Source organism: Helianthus annuus, chromosome 4, assembly GCF_002127325.2.
Source record: "Helianthus annuus cultivar XRQ/B chromosome 4, HanXRQr2.0-SUNRISE, whole genome shotgun sequence".
NCBI classification, from domain to species: Eukaryota; Viridiplantae; Streptophyta; class Magnoliopsida; order Asterales; family Asteraceae; genus Helianthus; species Helianthus annuus.
This window is the reverse complement of record NC_035436.2, coordinates 179,291,119-179,315,612: the sequence shown is the minus strand read 5'-3', so window position 1 is coordinate 179,315,612 and position 24,494 is coordinate 179,291,119. Positions and strand designations below refer to the sequence as shown.

General features: G+C 34.4%; 2 protein-coding genes across 4 annotated transcripts; both read right to left on the bottom strand.

Moving 5' to 3' along the window:
- Nucleotides 1-269: 269 nt before the first annotated feature.
- Nucleotides 270-11,520, bottom strand: LOC110937444 (187-kDa microtubule-associated protein AIR9). 3 transcript variants are annotated; one of them, XM_022179864.2, is made up of 37 exons: nucleotides 11,366-11,520; nucleotides 9,911-10,662; nucleotides 9,757-9,828; nucleotides 9,466-9,531; nucleotides 9,213-9,284; nucleotides 9,055-9,120; nucleotides 8,888-8,950; nucleotides 8,747-8,812; nucleotides 8,044-8,143; nucleotides 7,433-7,534; nucleotides 7,115-7,347; nucleotides 6,921-7,035; nucleotides 6,714-6,834; nucleotides 6,453-6,628; nucleotides 6,216-6,351; nucleotides 6,006-6,106; nucleotides 5,842-5,889; nucleotides 5,568-5,752; nucleotides 5,364-5,481; nucleotides 5,153-5,280; nucleotides 4,897-5,065; nucleotides 4,638-4,756; nucleotides 4,302-4,470; nucleotides 4,022-4,106; nucleotides 3,869-3,942; nucleotides 3,462-3,780; nucleotides 3,262-3,383; nucleotides 2,990-3,197; nucleotides 2,838-2,911; nucleotides 2,604-2,742; nucleotides 2,328-2,506; nucleotides 2,081-2,236; nucleotides 1,407-1,538; nucleotides 1,174-1,232; nucleotides 1,059-1,091; nucleotides 826-957; nucleotides 270-715 (listed from the first exon to the last, which is right to left on the bottom strand). In XM_022179864.2, the coding sequence occupies exons 2-37, from the start codon at nucleotides 10,616-10,618 to the stop codon at nucleotides 539-541; spliced, it is 5,022 nt and encodes a 1,673-aa protein (XP_022035556.1). In that variant the 5' UTR covers nucleotides 10,619-10,662; nucleotides 11,366-11,520; the 3' UTR covers nucleotides 270-538. The 3 variants fall into 3 exon arrangements, with proteins under 3 accessions (XP_022035556.1, XP_022035558.1, XP_022035557.1); XM_022179866.2 differs by having other exon boundaries at nucleotides 3,462-3,777; nucleotides 11,366-11,519; XM_022179865.2 differs by lacking the exon at nucleotides 11,366-11,520 and adding an exon at nucleotides 11,230-11,245.
- A 3,927-nt stretch (nucleotides 11,521-15,447) lies between these two features.
- Nucleotides 15,448-22,649, bottom strand: LOC110937446 (multiple RNA-binding domain-containing protein 1). Its single transcript, XM_022179868.2, has 16 exons — nucleotides 22,433-22,649; nucleotides 22,292-22,358; nucleotides 20,296-20,403; nucleotides 20,054-20,168; nucleotides 19,288-19,859; nucleotides 19,073-19,204; nucleotides 18,870-18,959; nucleotides 18,241-18,355; nucleotides 17,833-18,156; nucleotides 17,663-17,727; nucleotides 17,361-17,535; nucleotides 16,842-16,946; nucleotides 16,648-16,749; nucleotides 16,411-16,584; nucleotides 16,084-16,215; nucleotides 15,448-15,742 (listed from the first exon to the last, which is right to left on the bottom strand). Coding segments are annotated over exons 2-16 (2,346 nt in total). The 5' UTR covers nucleotides 22,294-22,358; nucleotides 22,433-22,649; the 3' UTR covers nucleotides 15,448-15,607.
- Nucleotides 22,650-24,494: the final 1,845 nt, after the last annotated feature.

Below are 24,494 nucleotides of genomic sequence, written 5' to 3'. Positions count from 1 at the left end.
TTATCGTGATGCATGGGTCCTAAATCAACTTAGTTATTATTTTCTATGTTTTTTGTTTCAGTCTAATTTCTTAGCATTAACACGTCGCAACTTCAGTGTTGGCGGTACTGTGTTGTCACGGTTTTACGCCCCCACCGCAACACGCGCGCGGGGGGTGGGGGATGATTAATACTGGTATAAATAAAAGAAAAGAAAAGAAAAGAAATTGTCTTAAATAAATAATTTAAGTCCTTTACTTTTAATAAGCAATCCCAAATAACCACCACAAATTAATTGAATCACTTCTACACTTGGTAACATCAACAAAATGTTACAAGACAAAAAATGTACAAAGGGAATCTAAAAAAGGTAAAAAAACAAACCACACAGTAAATATATAGAACAAATGAACACATGTATTCCAAAAAAAACATATATATCCAACATGATATCTGGACATATATCTACTACTTTCTTTTTCCAATGGGATATTTATCAAGAAACTAAGGGCAAATAACAATCAGTATGGGTTCAAATGTACAAAGATTTGATCACTTGATCATGAATCAATCTTGAGGAGGGAATTCAGTGATGTACTGTTGAACTTTTGAGCAAACCCGCGAATCACTAGCACAATCACATCTCTTAAGTGTCGGGTCTGAACCATTAAGTCTACTTCATTATCACTATCAACAACAATCCGTAACCGGTGTTGATCGTTCCCAAAAGTCTCCACCTACACAAGTTCATGACATAAAAGTGAGTTTATAAACTTGAAACCTACCAGATAATTTAGATTATTACTAAATTGTTAAACTGTTGTAAATATTGAATGAAATCACATACATGGAATGGAGGGGTATAGCTTCCACGAATCTCGGTTGTCGGGAATGATGTTTTGGAACCAGGTTTCACAACTTTAACTCGTTTTCTGTTAACTTCCAGTATTCTTCTTTCAAGACCACCCGCCCCGGAAACCTTCAATAATAAATGGAAATTGAAGTAAGAATAATTGTAAAATGACAATTTACCCCTTCCCTGTCCTTTGCATGTGTTAATAAATAATTAAATATTATTACCTTCTTTGAGGATTTATCCTTGTCATATAATGCCTGGTGAAAATGACAAAAAAAAAATGTTATGATTTTATAAAGTATGCATTTTTTTAAATAGATGAGGTTAACAGATTCACACCTCAAACTTAACAGACCCAAGATCAAGCTTCTGTTTTACTTCTTTAAGAACATCAGGTTCTGCAATTAGATGCAGTAAAAATGAACTAAATCAGAAAATAAATAGATGCTTAAAATTAAATAAACTGAAACAATTACCCAAAAAAAAAATAAATAAAAAATAAACTGAAACACAACTTAACAAAGAAATTATATTTGAAAAAATAAAATAAAGTTCCAGAGAAATGGGCTTACCAACAGTTATTGGTTCAGTTGAAGCGGAAACAGGATGGCCCTCAAAGCCGTCTTCTCTAATCGGAGTATAAATAGCAACCAATCGGTAGCCCACATCATCAACATTTGCTTCATACATCCTTCCTGTCTCGCCTGCAATAATAAATAAAACAAATAAATATATATATATACAGGGAAATGGTAAAATGAGAACCACCTTGAGTTGTGAGGACCATGAGGCCTATATATATAGCGTTAGGGTAAAATGAAAACTTCTACGAGTTGTAAAAACTTAGAGAACTCGGCCTTACAAAAGGTTTTTTCAAAAAGAAAATTCCCTTAGATCCTAAAAATCAACTTTTCCAAAAAAAAAAAATAGTTTTTGTTGATTTACACCACCGTAAAAAAAAAACCCTTACAAAGGGTGTAAATGCTGATGTCCGCCGCTTTTTACAGCAGCGTAAAAAGGCTGAAAACACCTCTCCGGATTTTCTTTACAACTTTTTTGTAACATTTTAATCAACGTGTGTACAAAAAAATGGTGACAAAACTCGCACGGTAAATTGGAGTTCTCTAAGTTCTCACAACTCCAGGGGGGTTTTCACTCTCTCTCTCTCTCTCTCTATATATATATATATATATATATACTAAAAAAACAGTTTTACTGCCATTTAAAAATGCTAGATAGAAGATACCTGGAATAGAAATTAGATCTGGACTGCCAACCATTGATCTCAGCCATTGGATCTTACTCTTTCCTTCCTTTCCTCCGCTATAATTACCACGAACCGAGTATAAATTGGTATGGAACCCTCTACCTTCAATTTCCATCTTTTCTATTCTAGGAATTCCTAAAAAGAAAAAAAAAGAATAATTCCAGAAATGTGATCCTGGAGAATAATGTGAACGTATAAAGAGAAATAAAAGAAAGGTCTAAAAGACCTGGGGAAACAGGGGCAGTTTCTGAATATGCCGGTTCACTGGATCTTCCAAATGAATCTATCATGACACACTCGCATTTGAAGCGACAACCAATGTCGTTAAATTGAAGCTTATATGAGCAAGAACATTGTGATTGTATCGGCTCAAAGTGAGTGCTTCCAGTTTCAGAAGAAATATACCTGTTATATACCATATGATGATGTCATACACACTCTTTATTGCAAATTTTAAAATAATATATAAAAGAGATCATACAAAACAAAACAAAAAACATACCACTGGTATCTGACATGCTTTTTGTATTTTTGCCAAACATTTTGTTGAGCATCACTTTTAGGGATAACTTCGATAGCAGTTAGTACTTCACCCTCAACTGCCTTACCAGTAAGAGCAAGCGTCTCGATTCTTGGAAGTTCTGGATGCCAATTTAACAAAATTGACGATTTAAAGAAAAACGATAAAATACAGATATAACTTAATAAAAAAGTTAATGTAACATGAAAAAGGTACCTGGGAGAATGACATCAGTTGGCTCAGACATCTTCAGCTCTCCAACAACTGAATCGGAACGAACTGGTGTATACCTTCAAAAAGCACAAAACAGTTATTAAATACATGCAAAAATAGTTAAGAGTGACATGTAACAAAGGTGGAGAAATTACCCAAAAATTAATCTGCAATTGTAATCTTCATCGGTAACTTCATATATATTAGAGTTAGCACCGTTAATAGGAACAATTGTTCCGTCCATATTTTCTCTAAACCAACTAAAGATGCTTGATCCTTCATAGCCACCAAAGTATATTCCTTCACCAGAATAACTATATAACGATAACGCCTTCACGCTGACTCTGGAAGCTACAGGGAAACCTGCCAGAATAGTTGGCATGAGTATTTTGTATAAATAAATACAAATTAATAAATATGAGTCTACCTGGAGCTACTGGATTTTTGCAAATGGACACCACCGGTTGACCGGATTTTCCATCTGCACGGGTCGGGACCCAATACAATGCCAAATAAGCACCCACATCTTCCAGTGAGGGAGTGTATGTTCTGCCAAGATATTTCACAATAAATCAATGGAAATAATAATTAATAAATAATATGTGGAACAACATTCACAACACTTACAATGTTTGCGCGCATGTAGTTACATCTTCACAAGAATCTGATATATCCATGAGAGCGGATGCGTCAATCTTGGAGAGACATTTATACCAAATATACTTTCCATCCCCTTCTTCTCCACCAAAGTACGTTTTATGAGGAATTACGATCTTGTCCTCGCAGCAATCCGGAATTACAAGTTCCACACCCATAGGGTCAGCTGGAAGAATTGGGTCAGATACAATGCTCTTTGGGCACCCTTTAAGCCCATCTTCACGCACAGGCGTATAAACAAGCTCCACACATCCTCCCACATCTTCTAAAGTCAAATCCAAATGCTCTGCTAAGATTTTACATTACTTGTTAAGCAAGTAATCAGGGTAGCCAACTGTACTTTTTAAGTTACGCAAAAATATTATCTAAAACCTCACCATCAGAATGTTGTTTCTCCTTGCCACCATTATCCTTCACTCTAAACCATTCAAAGAAGCAAGCTCCTTTCCCCCTAAAAGAAATATAATACATATTTAGATATTTCTTATGATATATGAATATATGATTAAAAAAAGGAAATTTTGTGTTACCCTCCACTATAAGATGCAGTAAAGGTTAAACGTCCTCCTTCCACGAATGACCCATGAAGCTCGAGTGACTGGCAAGTCGGTGGTCCTGAAAAATAAAACAATCAAGAATTTTTACAACAGTTGTTGACTATAGTCTATAGTCATGACATCATTCAAGATTGTTCAGTAATAAAAGGTTTTGGTAATTTCTTGTTCAAGATTGCTCAGTAGTGATTATCTGTTAATTACTTGATTTATAAAGTTTTGTACAAAAATAAATACAAAAGATTCTGCAGAATACCCGGTATTATTGGTCCAATCTGTTCAGATAATACAATTGGCCCACGGGCTCGATCCCTTCTCACAGGTTCACATGACACGGATACAAAAAAGCCAATATCATCAGCTGAAAGCATGTATGATGATGTGGCAGCATCTGGAACTTCCTTTTGCATGCCATCTGAGCTTGTCTGCACATTGATTTAACTATTGATATACTATAAGAACTGACAATAATACAAACTGTAAATAACTTAAACCCTAATTATTAAACAGGCTTAAAACAAAACCATATAAAAGAAACTATTACGACATAACACATAAATACAAGCTTTAAATGCCAAATTATCAGACATACTCTGAACCAGCGAAAAACAGATTCTCCCTCTTCACCACCCCAATATTGTTTGTTAACATGTATTGTTGTGCCTTCAACTGCAGTCCCAACCACTTGTAGAGACAGCAATCTAGGGTTTCCTGATAAAAACTCATTATGACAAAAACCAACATTAGAATCAACATTATTTGAATGTTTTTTTACAACATAAACACATGACAAAAGAGTTTACAGAGGTGTGTAGAAACAATTTAGAGAATGTGAAAATATTATTAACTACCTGGCTGAATACGTTCTTGACCCATGCAAGTTCTTGATTCCCCCATAATCCCATCATCACGCAAGGGAGTACATCTAAATGAGATATATTTACCTATAGCGTCTTTAGTGAGATTGTACTGAAGACAACCCGAAACCTCAGGTATCAAAATACCAGGGTCAGTTTCAACCTGCAGATAACCCAAGCGACATGAATGAAAAAGATTTGGTGACGATAAATACTATGATATTATTAAAAAAAATGAACGCAGAAATACCTCATGAAGATACCAATTGTAAATACTCTTTCCTTCATGACCTCCTATGTACCCGTAAGATGCTGTCAGTATACCACCTTCAGTGTAGTCGCCAGTTATGGATAAGAAATTTAAATTCGGCGGAAGAGCTGCAAAGGTTTCATAATAATGTTTAAGAACCATTTGCTACCTAAAGAGATTGAATTATTGAAACGATTTTAATTTAACGCACTTTCAACTGCTCTATCGGATATAACGTATGCTGGTTCACCAGATTCACCATCTGTGTTCACAGGAGTGAATTTTGCAACAATGTAGTATCCAACAGCTCCTAAAGGTACACGGAATGCCTGACGTGAAACATAAATATTTTTTAATAAGAATAGCGTGCTAACAAAATGTATTAAGGCTAATCATTTATAATTAGACAACCAACCTTGGCCAATTTGGAAGTGCTTAGTGCGTCAAGACCATTTTCACCATCAAGAATGGAGGAAAATGTTTTGAACCATTGAACTCTGCTGGATCCTTCTGTAGCTCCAGTTACATTCGCGGTTACTGTAATCTTACTTCCCTCTTTTAAATCACCGCTTATCTTTAGATTTGTTACTTTTGGTGGCGCTGAAATTTAAGTAAAAAAACATGGATGAATTGAATTATTCTTGCGTGATCTTTAGAAACAACCGTTAATTCCTAACTGACATGAGTACCTCGTTTGACTATTGGGGACAGTGCTGAAGTAGATTTCCCTTCCTGGCCTATAAGTTTGATAAATTATTGTAATAAAGATTAAATAATCATTTAGAAAATATGTAGTTAAGGTAGCTTATAACTAGTTCAACTTTTTTTTAAAAACAAAGCTGTGTAGACTAACCCTCAAGATTTACAGGAAGATATACAAAAGCCAAACGCAAACCAACGTCTTCCTTGGACAAAATATACTCATTCGTGCCGGTTAGCACCAAGACAAAGTCTCTGTCAAGATAGCATAATTGCAGAATATACTAAAAACGCACGGTAAAAAATACAATATAACGATGCTAGTAGAAACTATAATAGTTGAAATAAGGTGCAAAGTGCAAACCCTGTGTCTTTATTCTCACGCAACCATTCAAATTTGCTTGGTCCTTCTTTTCCACCAAAGTACACACCTACCCCACTAATGGTATTTCCTTCTATAATATCTCCAACTATTTGGACGTTATTAACAGACGGTAGAGCTGCCAATAAGAAACAGTTAAGCCACTTGAGAATCATTCATATGATTCTTCGGTGAGTAAATAAAAATAACATAATTAATTAAAAACCACAGAGAACACACCAGGTTTTATATAATCGGTGATTGCATATTGAGGTTCTCCTTTGGTTCCTTCATCTGTTACAGGAGTGTACATATACACTAGACATGAATCAACGTCTTCTAGAGTCAATTGATATTCTTCATTTTCTGCACCGACAATTACCACAGGACTACTATTCCATCTTCTCCTTAACCAACTGGAAATTAAGAAATTGTAATGAGTTTCTTAACAAAAACTAAATAGATAAAACAAAATTTACTGCAGTATATGATAATCGTCACCTGGAAATGCCTTTTGCTGGGGTCCCACCACACCATGCAATTTCTGGGTGGCCTGTAAGTATATTTCCCTCTACTAATTCTCCACACACATCAAGCTTAAGAACCTTTGGGCATCCGGTTCCTACGCAAAAAGTTAAAACCAAATGTTAAAGCCTTAAAGGTCAAACATTAGTCAACTACATATTTTTATATGTGACAAATATGTACCTCGAGAAACGCGTGATGATATAGCAAAAATAGATGAATAACTAGTATCTCCCAGTACAGGTGTACACTCAACCCTTAAAATCTTGCCCACATCATCATGTTTTGGCCAATATACCTTGAAAATTATCGGTTCACAAAATGAAATATAATCGCATAAGGAAACTTCTATTAATGATAATTAAAAAACTCGTTACCTCAGCAGTAGCATCCGGAATTGGGGTGAAGTTTGAAAGACTTGTGCTTCCAATGAACCATTGATAATTCAAGACTAATTCTGAATCTTCATTTAGAGTTTTATCTTTGGTAAAAAGAAAGTGGCAGTTACAAGCATCTTCTTCAAATGGTTGATCAACAGAAGCTTCCATGAGCATGTAGCCAGGAGGAAAATGGTCTTTCCATTGTTCCACCAGGAAATTAAAAGTTGACTCTGGTCAAGTAGTAAACAGGTCATTATTAGATGAAGGAAAATTTAAATGATTTATTAAACAAGCAAAAAAAATGATATAACTTACCTAGGGCTTGTTTAGAGCTGCAAAACTCCCAACCTCCTGCAATGCAAACTGCTGTATGTGCAGGATAATTTTTTGCAATTGCAATTTCTTTGGGAGAAAGATCTAGCAAAATTTGTCATTCCAGATGCATGTTAGATGGCAATTAAGCTAAAAATTGATAGTTAAGACTTAAGATGGTACCGCAAACCTTCAACAATGCTTGAATAGTTGTAAAAAAAAAAAAATACTTCAAGAAAACGATACATAACACGAAATTGTATAAAGAATAAATACAAATTGTGTATGTGAAGCAACAAAAAAGAGAGATTTATAAGATTGCATGTTACACTATTTTGAAGAAAGGGGATGTTATTCTTAACTAAAATAATCGTTAGATAAATGCTAAGTAATATAGTGAATAACTACCAGAGTGAATATGCTAGTACTTTATAATAGATATAATACACCCATCGTATTGTAAATATAACTTAAAACAGTGTAAATTCTAATCAAGCAGTTATGAGGTTGCCAACATATTTTAATTAGTAAAACTGGAATATGAATCAGAATAAATTACAAAAACAATTATAAATTAAGGGCAATTAAATTTCAAATCAGAGAGATCATCATACCTCGATCATTGAACTTTTTCAGGCTTGGGCCAACAAGCAAAATAGAAGCTGCTTCTATATGTGCCATCTCAAGTATAGGATTCTCCTCTAACCGTAAATGCTGCACCATATACCATTAGCAGATATATCAAATAAACCTACATATTAACTGATTTCATAGTTCATACTCAACAAAAAAAAAGTTACAGCAGAAAATATATTAAAAAGTTAACTATATCTGAAATATCCACAATATGGTACTATATGTCACTAAATAAAAAAACCGGTGATGATAATAACTTGTAAAAGTACTGCTCGATTACGCAATAAGCATCCTGAGATCATAGGGCTTGTATGTTGTACCACCACCTTTGTACCATATCCTTCGTTTTATGTTGTGTCATACCATTCCATAGTGTATTACACGCTGTCATAGTATTATGTAACATTTTGAACTATTATATACTCTTTGTTTGGTTTAAAACTCTCATGTACTGCTTGTTTTGTTTTATACGGAATGATATTCTGTAACATGACATATCACACATAATAAAATATCCTATTGAGTAATTTTTATTACAGTTTAAAATATTGAAAAACTGTGATGTTCTTGAAAAAGAAGAATAACAAACAACTAAATAAGTTATGACCCCAATTATTGTCAGTAAAATGGGCCCCAAATTCTTATATACGCAGATGAATGTGAATTATAAAGTGAGCTTGCCTCAAGTGATGGTAAACATGGAAACCCCTTCAGTGTTGAAACTTTATTCTTGCTAGCAGCTAATACCTGTATAGAACTAAAAGGTCAAAGATAACATAAACAAAGCCATATACAAAAAACTAATAAGAAATGAAAAAGAACCTGTAACCGTGGCTGACTTGCCATTGAAAGAGACTTTAACTTATTTTGTGCAACCGATAGGAACTGGAACAAGAAAGAAATTTGCAAGCACATGAATGTTGGCAACGCGAATTTTTGCTATACATCATACATGGATACAAACAGGCAAATGTTGGCAAATGCTTTACCTCTAAATTTGGGAGTGCAGGAAGAGACTTGAGTGATGTGATTTGATTTCCAGCAAGATAGAGTTGCTACATGAGTTTAAAGAGAAATTATATTGTTGATTTAAAATCATTCATTACTTACGACCATTTAGGAGACAAAGAGAAGGTGTGGAACTAACCTGCAAGGATTTACAGGCTTCAAGTGGTTCAAACCCAGGCCCTTTGAATTCATTAAAGCTCAAATCAAGAACCTACAAATAGGCCACAATAGTCAATACATTTACCAAGCTTGAGGGAAGCCTTAGACAACAGCAATACTCGGTTTCTCTATTACTTATAGAAGATTTTTTACATTATATAAGCTTTAAATACTTGTGATCAAATATATAAAACTGAAAATTGTATAAATCCAATTGTTTAGGGGGCACAAACCTTCACCCGGTTCAGTATTTCAATGCCTTCTAAGGATGATAGCAGGTTGTCTCTGAGATAAACAAACTGTCACAAATAAGCATTAGTCAGACATTTCTCATTATTTTTTACCATATAGTATGGTAGTTGAAATAACACATGTGCACAAGAGAATAAATAAAAAGTCTTAAATATAAAATACACCATGTATAAAAGAATTTCATCTTATTATATGAAAAAAAATATAGGGTTGCAAGCCGAAAATGAATATAATCGAAAAGATAACAATTCATATTGTACATGTCAACTTACCTCCAAATTAGGAGACAAGTTCAGCCCACTAGCTTTCAGACTACGGATTCTGTGACCCCTAAGATCCAACCTCTGACATCACAAGAGAAAAGGGTGAGATCAGCATGACAACAGAATTTAAAACAAAATAGGCAGCAAAAATAAAATCAATTACCACATCGTCGCCAGCTTTGGTCTCAACTTGTGGAAGCATGATCAAACGAGAAACCTTAAATGCAGGAGTTACTGCTTTCCTAAGACTCGATGCAGTCGACATTCTTTCTCGGGAGGATGATAAAGATCCGGATCTTGATCCACTAGAAATTGTTGTTGAAGAGAGGTTTGACTTTGACTTTGACTTCCTCTCTGTGCTACTCTCAATGCTGTCAATAGATGTTGTAGGAACTCTTGATGATGAAGAAGGTGAGGAAGACAATTTGACACTACTGCCCATGGTTCTAGGAGTTCTAACAACAGGAGAAGAAGGACCCGAAGCTTTGCCAGCTGGCGAAGGTAGTGAGCTCCTACGGGGTTCAGGAAGAGACCGTCTTAATGGCTCTTTTGTGGCTGAACTAGCACTGCTGGTCGGTTTCTTAACTGAATTTTGTTTTTCTTGTGAACTCCCGGTGCTATTCCTTCTAATCGCAGAAGCATCATTAGAAGTAGTAAGACTATGATCCGTGTTTGGTTTACTCGGACTCGGTTTGACCACATTAGAAACAATCTTGGGTTCAATCCTCTTTCGGGTGGGTCCAGAACTAGACCCGGAAGACTTCAAAGATGATGAAACGGTTGGTTTAATAACACTTCTCGTTGTTGCTTTAACATTCTCAGAAGCCGGGACCTTGCCTAAAGATCCCTCTTTCTCTTCCATTTCACTCATGAATTAACAAACTTGACACCGCCAATCAGGTCCAGATCAGTTACCTAATGGTCAAGAAACATCAAATGAACAAGTTACACTTTAAGTCTTCCACATTGTGAATACGATCATATATACCATACACTTTAATGCAGGGCTGATACATGCATTTCTAAAGGGCCATTGGGAATATTAATTGCAAGTACAAACACACCTGCTAAACTAAATGGGCACTAAATATAAACCACAATCTAGAAGCTAACTATGCTAACTCTTGGACATATAAAAATAAAAAATAATAAGTGTCCGGTACCTGCGTACCCAAACGGACAGTGCGAGTACAAACCGCAAGTAAAACACAATCCATATACAAAAAAAAATATTAAACCACAACAATTACCACTACAACAGTACAACTATACCTAAATGGCCAGTGGAGCACAAATTGCAAGTAAAAACCTACTTCCAAAAGCATAAAACATAACAAATTACACCAATCACCACTACAAATTACACAAACAACGATCCATATCAACAATTACGCTAACTCTTCACAACAAAAGGTAAACAGTGAAGTAAATTAGCTTCGTAAATACCTAAAAGTGAAAGTAAGAGTACAAATTTCAACTAACCACACGAATCGTACACATAAACAGTGGAAAACTACACAAAATACTGCTACAATGACAGACAGAACGATCGACGACGAAAACGATGCGAATTGTTGAGCAAAAACACAAAAAGAGAAATGCTAAATGCAGGTTGTACCAAATGTCAGCACAGATCTGAAGAAGAAGACAGAATGAGTAACTAGAGTTGAGCAGACATTTGACGATTGCTGTAGAAATAGTTAAATTAGGGCATAATATAATAATTATTATGGCATAAAATTGAATTAAAAAAGAGGGATGATTGAGGAAAGTGAAAGTGATGTTTGGCCTTGAGGGGGGAAAGTGCCCAAATTTTCTAATACGTTTGTTTTCGCGCGCGGTGTATGTATATTATTGTATAATACGCTCCCTAATTAGTATTCTTAATTTTGTGTTTTGTTTTCTAAAAACTAGTAATTAATTTTTGTGAGTGTGAGATTAGCTTATTTGGTAGTGACGTATGTTTTTTAGAGGGGAAACGTAAAAAACTAAAAACGGATGACGAGAGTATTTTAGTACAACTTGTGTAAAGTATGAAAAGAAAAATCTAATTAACTGCTCTGATACATAAATGGTTTTAAGTAGATAGTTGTGAGAAAAACTGTATAAGGTTGGGTGTAGTGAGTTAATGACTTAATGCCCACGTAAACATCAGCCTCATTGGGCGCTAAACATCGTTAAGTGGACGCCAAGGCTTTTTAACGGGCTTGTAGACGAGGTCCGCCAAGTGTAACTAATCACTTCATTTTTATTTTTCTCTTTTTTTAATCAATTTTTTTGTTAAATCACTACATACTTTGCAAAATGATGGGTTAGTTAAAGTCTCCTAGTATAGCATATGTTAAATTGCATAAACTCCACCTATAGACTAACGAGTGTACATTTTATTTTATTATTGATAACAGATAATAGATATATTCATGACGTTATAGTTTTAAAATTAATAGACAATAACATAACTTCCTCACTAATTTACAAACTAATCATCAACATTTATCACTTTAGATGTATTTAAATCATGACGTAAAGTTCAAAATATTTGCTTAAATAAAGTTGAGCAATCAGTTTCTCATTTATATCAATCTACTTAGTTTGATGTGATTTATTAAAAAGTGGTTTTTAAGTTTTTAATAGATAAAATGAAAAGTATAAACCTTAGGCAAATATCTTGTTTTACATCATCGTGGGTATAAATAAATACCACTCTCTAATATGGATACCCGACTCCTCATAATTCCACATATTTCATTTTTCCTTCAAAATCACTTTCCACATGAAAAAAAAAATTATTATTATTACTATTATTGTTTGTCATAAGCTTTTATCACAACAATTATAGCATATTAAATATTATAGGTTATTGTAATAAGTAGCAGGTAACGATATTATTATTAAAATTAGTATCAGCAATAAACGTTTGGTACAACCATAACTTAAATTAAATATCACCGGTTAGTAAATTATTAAAAAAGAGTTTACAAATCAATAAATTATTTGCACACCTTCGATGGAAATAATTGTTTAAAGCTAATTGTATTTATATAATTTTAGTATGTAATCATCAAATTCCACCAACTTTTTCCTTATTATTGAAATAACTTCGAAAACTCCTTAAAAACTCATATGTATGTATTAAAGTATTTTTCGAATTGTTAATGTTATTTAAAGCTTAATGAGACAATTTAAAAACATATTCATGACCGGAGATGGAACCACTTGTTTGTTGAGAATTGAGATCATCCACAGTTGGTGGAGGATTATGAACCTTCACATCATTCTTGGTATCTTCTAAAATTGCTTAATAGACCGCACGACTTCTCTCTTCTCTCTCATGAACTGCATGTTCTTTCTTTCTCCTCCCCTCTTACATAAAACGATCGATACCCTTTTGCAGTAGGTATCTTCAAAGTAATAGATGATTATTAACACTAAACAAGCAACCTCTAATTAAAAAAAAAAGCAATTATATTTGTTTTACTTAATTGTAAACGGTAGCATTATTAGACTAAATTTAAGAAAAAGTACAATAATCTATTTTTTTAAGTTGCGAATTTACTTAATAAAAAAGTTTATACGGTGTTATTTTCCTAATTAACGCAAAACAATGTATCCGTGAGTTTATATACTATATAACTGTGGTGTTTTTCTCGAAATTAATGTAAAAATACATGTCATTCACAAAAAATACAGGTAACTGTCTCGCTATATCCACTGATAAATATACTACATGATTTTTACCGCGTAAAGTTTCTGTGAGGTTGATAAAGTAATCCTTATCTTCTAAATTTGGCTAACAAAATTTCAATTGTTATAGTTAATACTATTCCCATTATATACATTTTAGAATTTAGAATTTTAATAAAAAGAAAGCATTCCACGAAGACCTTTATGCTATAGGCTTTTATGTTTTATCATTAGAAATATTACTCTACTTTAGAAACGTCAATAGAATCCACCTTCTTAAAAAAGGAGAATAATGAGAAAAGATAATGGGTATCCGATGACACAAATTGAGATTTTTTTTTTTTCTTGGAGGGTATTTAAAAAAAATTACTTTAATAGTTGATTAATATTTTAGAAAAGAAAAAGTAAACGCCATTTTTAATAATATGTGCAGTCAAACATGATTATTCTCGTAATTTTCCAAAAGGGAAAATTCATCCAACAAGTTATTTATTTGGTATGTTTATACTTGTATATATCATATTTTATATTGTTATGTTGTAAAAATTAAAGCTACAAACTTAACCAAATCTCTTATTCCCCTGAACCGTTGTTGTGTATATACTAACAAAGACAAAAATATGGTATATTTCTAAATTGTTAATAACTCATGAATTAATCCTTGATTCTAAACATAAATTTTTATCGGGTGTCAGAGGACTTTCCAAGATTAGAAAAAGCCCATTTTATGAAAGGGACATGTTAAGGGCCCAAGAGAAGCTTCGCTCTTTGGAAGTAGCATGTGTGACGATGTAAAGGTGTGTTATATCCTCTGGCTCATCAGACATTAGTTTCTTCTTATTAATAAGAAAATAGCATCTAGGGTCATTGTAGGTTTATCTGGGTGGTCAAGGGGTTTTGCCATAAGGCCTTCCTCCCAAGGGGCCCATGTTGGTTTCCAACAAATGTATGCCATTAAATGGGGAGAACGCCATTGTTCTAGAATTCGAACTCGTCACCAAGCGTTCAAAGAAAAAAAAAACGAAATAGCATATAGGGATGATTATTGACTCCCACCTAAATGTTATATCAAAGTTTGTTGACCCTCACATACCAGATTTAACCAAAATTTGTACAATTTCTATTTCAAACACACTACTTTTAGCAAAGATATCTCATTCACTTAACAATATTTTGAACACTTTTCGGTTCGTCATGAAGCTCTCATCATGGAGATCACAACCTAGTTAAACAATAATCATATGATTATCGAATAAAAACCATATTTTTCCGATTTTTCAGACATATAAAGCATTAATTGCACAATAACATTGGCAATCAAGGTTTAGTCCAAACTTTTTTTTTTTGACAGATTAAATTACATCAAATCCGTCTTTGACGAGACTCAAACATTTTATCTCAAGAGAAGCAACACCTTAACACCAATTATTTTTCCAATTTAACCCAACCCCCCACCCAAAAGTTTTAATCCAAACTAATTAACCAACTCGTGGTTGGATTGGTGTAATTTTTCTTTTATGTAGCTTCTTTTGTATGTTGTTGTTTTTGTCCTGTCTCGGGTTTCGAGTCGGGAGTGTTTTAATGAAGTTTTCCTTTAAAAAAAAAAAACAAAACTAATTAACCAACTTAACAAAAGCAATTTTAATGATTTGACTGATTCTCAATTACTTGGCCACGTTGTTGGAAATTTATTAAAACTAGACATGCAGTTGGGTTGCGATTAAAATGTCAAAACCAACGACTTTACAAAAGCGATGTTTTATATTATAAAATTTAAATATTTTAATCTATAAATGTATGACATAACATGCAACAAGACTGACATGTTTCAACGTTATTTGTATGTGGTTTGTCTGTTTCTAAAATTGTGAACTTAAATGTCAACAATAATTGAAATGGGTCACAGGCGCAACACAAATAGTATATTTTTTTTTCAACTTTTATCACAAAAATAGATTATTGAAAATGACAAGTGATGCGAATGAATTTATGTCATTTGATTTTGGGATAGGCAGATAGTATATAAAAACCAAGTATCAAATACCATATAACATAAATATAGTATTTTTTTACTAGTGTTACCATGCGGGTCCACCCCTGTGGGCATATAAAAATATGAAAAAAAAAAACAAATTACATAAAATATCAAAACTGGGCCTAATTTATAATGTCAATCCTAAATATCAAGTTGCTTCCTCTTTAGAGATAATTTAGTCTGGTTTTGAAAACCTGTGCTCTCATCAACAAACTGAGCAGCGGTTCGAGCCCGCAACTCTTCTAAACTCTCTCCTTCTTTTGCTCTCTCCAAAACCTGCAAAATAACTCGGTCAGTCGCACACTAGACCAAAATGGGCACGCCGGACCGGTTTGGGTAATCTTTAAAAAAACCCAGGTCAAATTGGTCCTGAAACAGCTTGCCCAATAATCTACATGTTCCAGTTATTTGAGTGATTTGACCCGATTCATTTTACCTATTTTTACCCATTCATACGCAAATGGGATGAAATCGCTGCCTCTGGTTTTAAAGTGTAGATCTTTTTAAGAGGATTATGTTTAACTTTGTCCACGGTTTAAAAACTTGTGTTTTTTGTAATATGATAATAGAAGATAAATAGGTAAAATTTAAATTAAAATTTTCCCCGAAAAGCATACCAGATGACGCCCATATAAATGAGTGTTTGATAGAGCTTGCAAGGCGGTTTTCGTCTCTTGTTTTGTTACATACTCGACAAAAGCAAATCCTCTATGCTTCCCGAACCTTGTTGGAAGCCTTAAACTCTTTACCTGTAATTGCATAAAATTGTTTAAAATCACACTTAGTAAAAGTAAATAGCCTATTATTCTAACTTCATTGTGACAAAATCAAACATGAAAAATCAAAACATTTATATAGCATCATTCATGCACAAATGCTAGTTTTAACATGTAGAACTTTTTTAATTTGCAGACTTGTTAAAAGAGACTATTACAAAATATTACCTGACCAAAAGGGCTAAACAATTGGCGCAACTCTTTCTCGGTAGCTTCAAAAGCTACATTTCTCACAATTAACTTCGTTGAACTTTGATCTTCGCCCACCTTCTCTTTTACTCTATCATTGTTCTTAACATGGCACAACTGTAATATAAGGGCATGTCCATCCAAAACCGTTCCCTGAAAACAAAAACATGTTAACATCACATCCAATCAATCCGAATACAGCACGATACATCATACCTGTAAATCCCTGCAGACATGTACAGCAGTATCCACAGTATCAAACTCCAAAAACCCAAAACCCATTGAAACGTTTTTCCCATTCTTCATGTGCTTTTTTATCTGCAAAAAAATTAAAAAAAATATATATAAATGAAGATAAGCAATTAAGAGCAAAATGTTCAAGGCGGGAGAGTGAAGGCCGGAAACTATACCCTGACACTTCGTAGTTTTCCTTCCTTTATGTGCTCAACAAAATGTTTCTTCAAACTCTCGTCGGTAGTTTTAAAATTCAGATTCTTGACAAAGAGTGACCGCGACTGACAAGATCATGAAGAACAGAAAAGAATATTACAAACTATAAGAATACTAAAATTATTATAAAAAATGCTTCAAAACAGAGAATATATTTTCTTCTGAATTGTTCAATTACTGGTCAAATGGTTCAAAACGGGTCAGTGTGGGTTGACTTTTAGCACTTTATGACCAGATTTATAAATTTGTTTATAAATTATCAGTGTCATAAATGATTTGAAAAAATAAATTATCCCAAATAATAACAAATGCGTTTTGAATAAAATGATTTATAGAAGGTTCTGTGCAAATAAAAAGTGGGGCCACTTTCGATCGAGTTCCTTTTAAGCTACTTCTTTGCTATTTCACCCGTTTGACCCATTGGTGATAAACATAACCCAAATTGACCAATTTATAAGTAAACGGGCCGAAATTGCCACCTCAACTCGTTCTGTATCAATATCAGCATCATCTGTTCCTTCTAATTGTTGCTCCAGTAATGCTCGTTTGGTCTGTTGTTCTCCCACGATAGGAGTTTCTTTTTCATCAGTTACACCTACTTGATCCCCACTCAAAATGTCATCAGGGGCCCACTCCAAATACAAAGGAGCATCTCTACAAAATAAAATATAATATATAAATATTGAATAGCTATAATGTACAGAAAAAAACGTTCAAAAGCTCAATGACAATAAAGTAAATCGATAACAGACTTTCCAATTGACAATACGTATGAACTTACTTGTACCGCTTGTACGCCAAACATTTAAATGCTGCACGAGCGTCACCAGGTTCAAGAAAAACAACCTGAAGGTTTACCACATCAACTAATGAGTAATTTTTATTAACATAAAAGCTCATTGAATATATAATCAAACAGATAATGAAGTTATAAAAACCCTAATAACATACCAAGCCTAGCGTTTTTGTTGAAGGGAGAATAACTTTGTCGATGCTTCCAAATTTTCCAAACATGGTAGCAAGTTCACTTTCAGAAGAACCATAGGGAAGATTTTTTACTAGTATAACATGGTTACTTCTTTTTCCGGACTCAGTTTTTTTACTGGCAAAATTCTCTAAAGAAGTCACATTAACACCGGCATTTGCAAGAGCCTTTTTTGTCTTTGCAACCACTTGTGTTTCTGCTAATGCAATACGTACAGCTACATCAGAGGCTTCTCGGTCTAGTAATTCACTTTTACTTGTACCAAATTCCCTAGCGATATTCTCAACAACCTAGTAGAAAAATGAAAAATTACAAGTGATGTCGCATACTCGCCTGTTACAGAAAGATAATATTATATAATAAAAAAATCATACTGTATCTGGTCTCATAAATAAACTGTTCCAAGCTCTTGTATCTCCGGAAATTTCAGATTTCTTCCTCTTTTCTTCTCTTTGTTGCTTAAACGTCTTTGCTTGATGATCAAACTCGCTGATCAAATAGTTTATATATCATTGACTTGTAAAATAGCAGTACACTCATGGTTTTAAAAAACGGCTGAGGTGTGCGCCTCAAGGCGAAACGGCCAAAAAACGATTCTGAGGCGCGCCTCAGGGGGTTTCTACTGTTTGTGCGCCTCAGAGGGGCTGAGGCGCTAAAAAGGCTGCGCCTCAGGTGCGCCTCAGGGGTTTTAGATATTTGTTTTTGATGTTTTTGTGTTTTTGTGTCAATTTCAAGCAATTTCAGTCTTTTTTATGTGTGCTTTTGATTATTTTGATGAATTTGATGATGAATTTAGTTAGTATTACTATTTTTATAAGATATATAATATTTATATTTATTTTTTAATTTTTAATTCCGCCTCGGGCTTACGCCTCGGTTCACCTCGAGGCTTACGCCTCGTGAGGCGAAGTGAAAACGCCTCGAAACTCGTTTCCGTTTTTTTAAACCTTGAGTACACTAAATTTGAGAATTTCAGTAGATGTGCTTATTAAAAAAGGCTTACTCTTTCTTCACAGGAACAACTTTTTGCTTTGCTGGCATAATGTGCAGGAGTCTGCCTTGAAAAATCGAATTGTCAAGCTCTTCTAATGCCCTGTACAGATCAGCTTTATATTACAAATGATGTCATGAAACTTATAGGCATGGCATATAAGCACAATTTCATGCTTTTGAAACAAGAAACGCGCATTTAAAAAAAGTACAAACCTAGCTGCAGATTCTGGAAGTGCATAGAGAATATAAGCAATCCCCTTTGATCGTTTTGTATCTCTATCAACCACCAGATGAACCTCAGAGACACTGCCAAACTTGCTGAAATGCTCCCGCAAATCGTCTTCCCTGTTTTCATTTTAAATCAACATGGTTAATCATCACAAAATCTAAAAATTTGATAATAACAACAATAAGAAGAAGAAACCTACGAAGCAGTATATGGAAGATTTCTAACAAAAAGACGGCCAGTTTGTAGAACATCATCTTCATCTTCTAAACTTGATGATGGTTCATCTACATCATCGGTTTCATTAGGGTTTTCAGGATTCATGTCATCTATTTTCTCGATTTCACCATCATCGTCATCATTCTCAGCCTCCTCTACATCATCAGCGTCTGAATCTGACCAATCTTTTTTTACCCTGCTTTTAAAGTAATCCATATCTGACAACGATTTATCACCGATTTCGTTCACCTTGTCAGATTCCGAATTCAGTTTCGGTTTGCCTTCTTTTAGTTGAACTTTCTTGTTGCCATCTTTTTCTTGGGTGGCTTCTAACATATCATTTGACCACAGCTTTGACTTTGTACGGGGTTGCATGACCTGAAGAAACTCCTGGAACTGAAGGTCACCATTCTCAGTGTCATTCTTCGGCTCTGATGTAACTTTTTTACTTGATTTAACAGATTCCTTTTTCTCCATGGTTGGCTTTTCTTGTTTCTTAAGAGAATGTCGGCTCCATGGACGTGGCATTTCTGAATCACCCACTTGGCGTGCAATCTGTATAAAAAATACACCCATTTTAAGATAATGTTAATTAAGGTTGACTATTTTCAGAATTGCCGTAAATCATTGAAGAACAATCAGCACAGATTTCGATTGAATATAAACATTATAAAGGGCTATTTTACTAGTTTTTTTAAACATAACAATTTGTTTTAATCATTAATATGATAGAAGATCCATAATCACACCTCACAAGTAAGTCTGTAAGTATCCATGAAAGAACCATGAAAAAACTTTAAAGCTTCTGCAGCTTCTTTCTCAGTCCGGAAACCAACAAAACCAAATTGTCTGCTTTTACCATCTCTGAAAGAATATTAAATCCAATAATTATAATACTGTAAGAACTAACAATATGCAGACACCAAACATATGAAGAAGAAATAACTATAATGACCATTTCTGTAACTGAAAGCTAGATACGAGAAAATACCTGGTCCGCATGAGCTTGGCATCAGTTACTTCTCCTTTTTGAGAAAAATAATCTCGTATGCGTTCCTCAGTTGCATGCTTTGGCAAATTTTTAACACATATTCGAGACCTTCACAAACAAATAACGTCATAAATACAATAGTCATAAAATCAATGACTTGAAAAAAGTGTTTGTACGGTAACAAACTATAACAGTTAGATAAGAACTTGAACAAATCTTATACTAGGCAATCTTTTTAGCAATTAAGCAGAGAAAGGATTTACTAATATATGTCCTGGCAACACTTAAAATCGAATTAAACATATATCTAAACAAAACAATGAAATAACAGAATCTCACATAGATATTAAGTTGCCGTTGTAGTAAACTCAGAGGAAATGATCGAAAACTGGAATAGTTATAGAAAAGACACAATTGATGATTCTTCAGCTTACGGCGATTTCTTCACCATAAACGATAGAGGTTTCAATTTAATGTTTGATTGAACAGATTTTAATGTGTGAATTGGTTTACTGTGTGATGTTATCTATAAAGATGAAGTGATTGAGACTGAGCTTAACATTGAAACCCTATGGGGAAGACTTTGACAGAAACGAAGACTTAGTTTAACTTTTTCGGCTTTCGCCCATCTCAACTCTTCAGTTTTAGTCTTGGGCAGATACTAAACCTCATGGATTTAAGTTTCCACTACTTTTTTAGCTCATCTCAACTTTTCAATTTTAAACTTTAAAGTATAAACTAATTTTGTATACACAGATCCAATATAATATAACATAGTACCTTTTATATACTAAATATATTAAAGAAATTGTCAAATAAGGTCTTTTCTATGGTAAGTTTAAGAAGAATTTTGAACATTTGAAGTAGTGAAAATGTGTAAATCAGTTATAAGATAAAATTAATATAAAAGAAAAAAATTTGGTATAGATTAAATAAAAGGAAAAGTAGGTGATGAGGTGGCGATTTGGAAGGGTTTGTTGTTGGAGGAAAAATGAAGGTTTTTGAGATTGGTTTGAAATCTGATGTGGCATGCTGCGGTGACGGTTTTTGCTGGTCTGAAATGTTTGCCACTGGAGACGCTCTTAGGCATGGTTTAAAAAAACGGCTGAGGCGTGCACCTCGAGGCGAGGCTCCTAAAAAACGAATCTGAGGCGGCACCTCAGAGGGGTTATTTAGGACATGCGCCTCATATGGCTGAGGCACCTCAGGTGTTTTTGATGTGATGTGTGTTTTTTTGATATTTTTTACTCTTCATGTTTATACGTGTGTTTTTGATGAACCTGATGATGAAAATAGTTACTATTTTATTCTTTATAGGATATATAATTTTTATAACTATTTTTTAGTTCCGCCTCAGGCTTATGCCTTGGTTTGCCTCAAGACGTACGCCTCGAGGCACGATTCCTTACTTTTAAACCTTGCTCTTAGGTTGGGTGTTATGCTTTCGTGAAGGGTGCCCGGGGAGATGAGTTGGAGGGTCGGGGAGTGGGGAACATTGCGCCACCTCCCCCTTTCCCAAACTCTCTCTCTCTCTCTCCTATTTACTTAACATAGGTTAACGGATGGAGGTGAGGGATGAGAGGATATGGTGATGTGGCACTAGGATGGCAGTAAGGGATCAGGAAAGAGTTATATACACATAGCCTTATAGCGTATTCCACATAAAAAAGTAGAAGACAATGAGCAAAACGGCATCAGCTTATTTATGATTCCGTTTTCTGACCTAGCCAGTTCTATTTACAAGTAATAAACATACATACACTAAGATAACCATACCAAGAAACAGTTCAAATAGTCCAAGTATGAAACTATGTTAATTCTGCTATAACGCATGGCAATTTTCCTAGCAACTGTAAGAATTTTACTAATAGCATGCTAACATAATATATTAGTGCAATCTTACTATTAAAAATTGTAGAAAACTGTTCTTCGTAATCAAACACTGCTACTAATCTTCAATTAAAATAGAATTAATATGAATTAAGCATATACTTACATGATTGCAGATTGAATCAAAACAATATCAAGATTAAGAAATATGTTACGGTCCAGTAGCGAGTAACCTGAAACGAAAAAGAAAAACTTATTTTAGCTAACTAAAAAAATATTGTTTATAAGCCACAAATAATCAACATACCTGCAAACGTGAAGGACGGTGGCAGTGTGGAGGAGGCGGCGCTGTTGAGGAGCAGAGGAGGAGGAGGCGGCGCTGTGGAGGAGCAGAGGAGGAGATGGTGGCGCTGTGGCGGAGCAGTGGAGGAGACGGTGGCACTGTGGAGGAGATGGGAGGAGAAAGATGAGAAAGTGATGTTGAGGGAGGCGCTGTATGTTTGTTAGGGCAAGAGGGCATTTATGTCAATGCTTCGCGTTTATTTTTTTTAAACGGCAAGTAAAACGTGTCAACCACCGTAACATCAGGCTTTGTGGCCAAGATGGACTACTTTAATGACGCCAGCCCCTTGGCTCTTCCAGATGTGCGGAAACCCGACCTCCACCCGCCCGAAGGCACAACAGTGGACTAATTAGTAAAACCTCGCCTCCCATCCAAGATGAACCGACGCCACCCATATTCGTCTTTCACTTGGATGCCGCATAAAATAATGGAGAGAGTACAAGTCGAACCTGGGTTACAAGGAACACCAAATCTTTCCCCCAACCACTATCTCATTGGCCATTCAATGTTTAATTAGCTGAACCATTCAGATCTGAATGGAACCATTAAGAGGTGGTGTTTTGGTGAACCAAACACATGTACCTCTGACCGGTTCAGATGGAACCTTTTAATGGAACCATTCAGATGTAAACAAACAGCCCCTAATTATTATTGTTATTTCTTAAAGTTAACTAGTTTTTAGCCGGTGCGTGTTGTCGTGCCCTTTTTACATGTGGGTTTTGCATTTTTCATTATCCATTTGGTTCATTACGGTATTGTGACAGTACATGCTCTCAGTCTAACAACTTAGTTTACGAAATCATTGAACGAAGGAGAAAAAAAAAACCCGTAAAAGAAACAAAAGGAGAAGAATAATTTTATTAGAGTTTGGACATTGTATAAAAAAATCAAAGGGAAAGAGGAAAAAATCGACTTTAATGATTATATAGTAAATTTTAAAGAACCCGGGTCTGGAAGTTTTATCAACCAGACCACTTTGATTGTTTGTGTTATAACTTGTTTCGAAATCTATGTATAATTTGTTTTGAAATCTATGTACGCTAAAGTTGTAGGTAGAAAAACAAAAAAAAAACTTTGGTGGATGTCATGCGGCATCCATCGATTGGTGGCCACCTTCCTCCACCAATTGCGAGCTAGAACTATTCTCGGCCATGTGGTTTAAATATATAGGTAATTTTAATCATCATATATTATTTTTAACTATGTTAAAAACCCATGTATTACATGGGTTGTATACCGGAAGTATTAAATAGTTTGGTAATAAAGATTTTAGAATTATAAAAACGATATTGAGATAAAATATGATTTAGGATTTAACTTTCTTTAAATTAGAAAAAAAAAATACGAAAGGTGAAATAAGAGTAGGAAGAATAATCTATAATCTTATGGTCACAAAATTAAAATTGTGACACGTGACGCAACCAGTTACTTCGACATGTACTTCAAAGTAATTAATTTGGCACGTTACCTGATCCATCCGTGATCCGCCCCACCCATAACAGAGAGAAAAGTGCTCGACGAACATAACAAAATGCAGGTAATGAACTTCAAGGTTCGGTTGAATTATAAGACATACGCTGCTTTTTGTTTTATACTTTAAAATTGATCTCAGATCACTAAAATCAGACTACGGAGCAAGGACTAGAAATAGGGTATTAACGATTTAAGGACTTCTTTTCTTCATCCAAGCACTCAAAAGTGCTCATCTGCTTTTAAGAAACAATAAGCAGAATATAACTGTTTAAAAAAGGAATCCTTTTAAGTGTTCACTCCACTCAATTGTCTAAGATACCCTTTAATAATTGACAAAATAGGAGCAACCTTGTGAAACAAAACCAGCACATCAATAACAAACAATCATGATGATGGGCAACACAGGTAACTTTAGTCTGCAGAATAATATTGCATTTTCAAACAAAGTGTTGCGAAAAGTAAAACACCATACTACCGATTTTCATTGTTATAGACTTCAGCTTTTACAACTACATGTATTTCAGCTTTTACAACTACATGTATAAGTGAACTA

Excerpts from the sequence above, each read along its gene's own strand:
- LOC110937444 (XM_022179864.2), bottom strand. The coding sequence starts at position 10,618 with ATGAGTGAAATGGAAGAGAAAGAGGGATCTTTAGGCAAGGTCCCGGCT. Across the intron at positions 9,532-9,756 it reads ACTTGTCTCCTAATTTGGAG|TTTGTTTATCTCAGAGACAA; the intron begins GTAAGTTGACAT and ends TATTTGTGACAG. Across the intron at positions 2,912-2,989 it reads AATTGCAGATTAATTTTTGG|GTATACACCAGTTCGTTCCG; the intron begins GTAATTTCTCCA and ends TGCTTTTTGAAG.
- LOC110937446 (XM_022179868.2), bottom strand. Across the intron at positions 17,536-17,662 it reads TTGGCGTACAAGCGGTACAA|AGATGCTCCTTTGTATTTGG; the intron begins GTAAGTTCATAC and ends TTTATTTTGTAG. Across the intron at positions 16,216-16,410 it reads TGTTTAGCCCTTTTGGTCAG|GTAAAGAGTTTAAGGCTTCC; the intron begins GTAATATTTTGT and ends ATGCAATTACAG.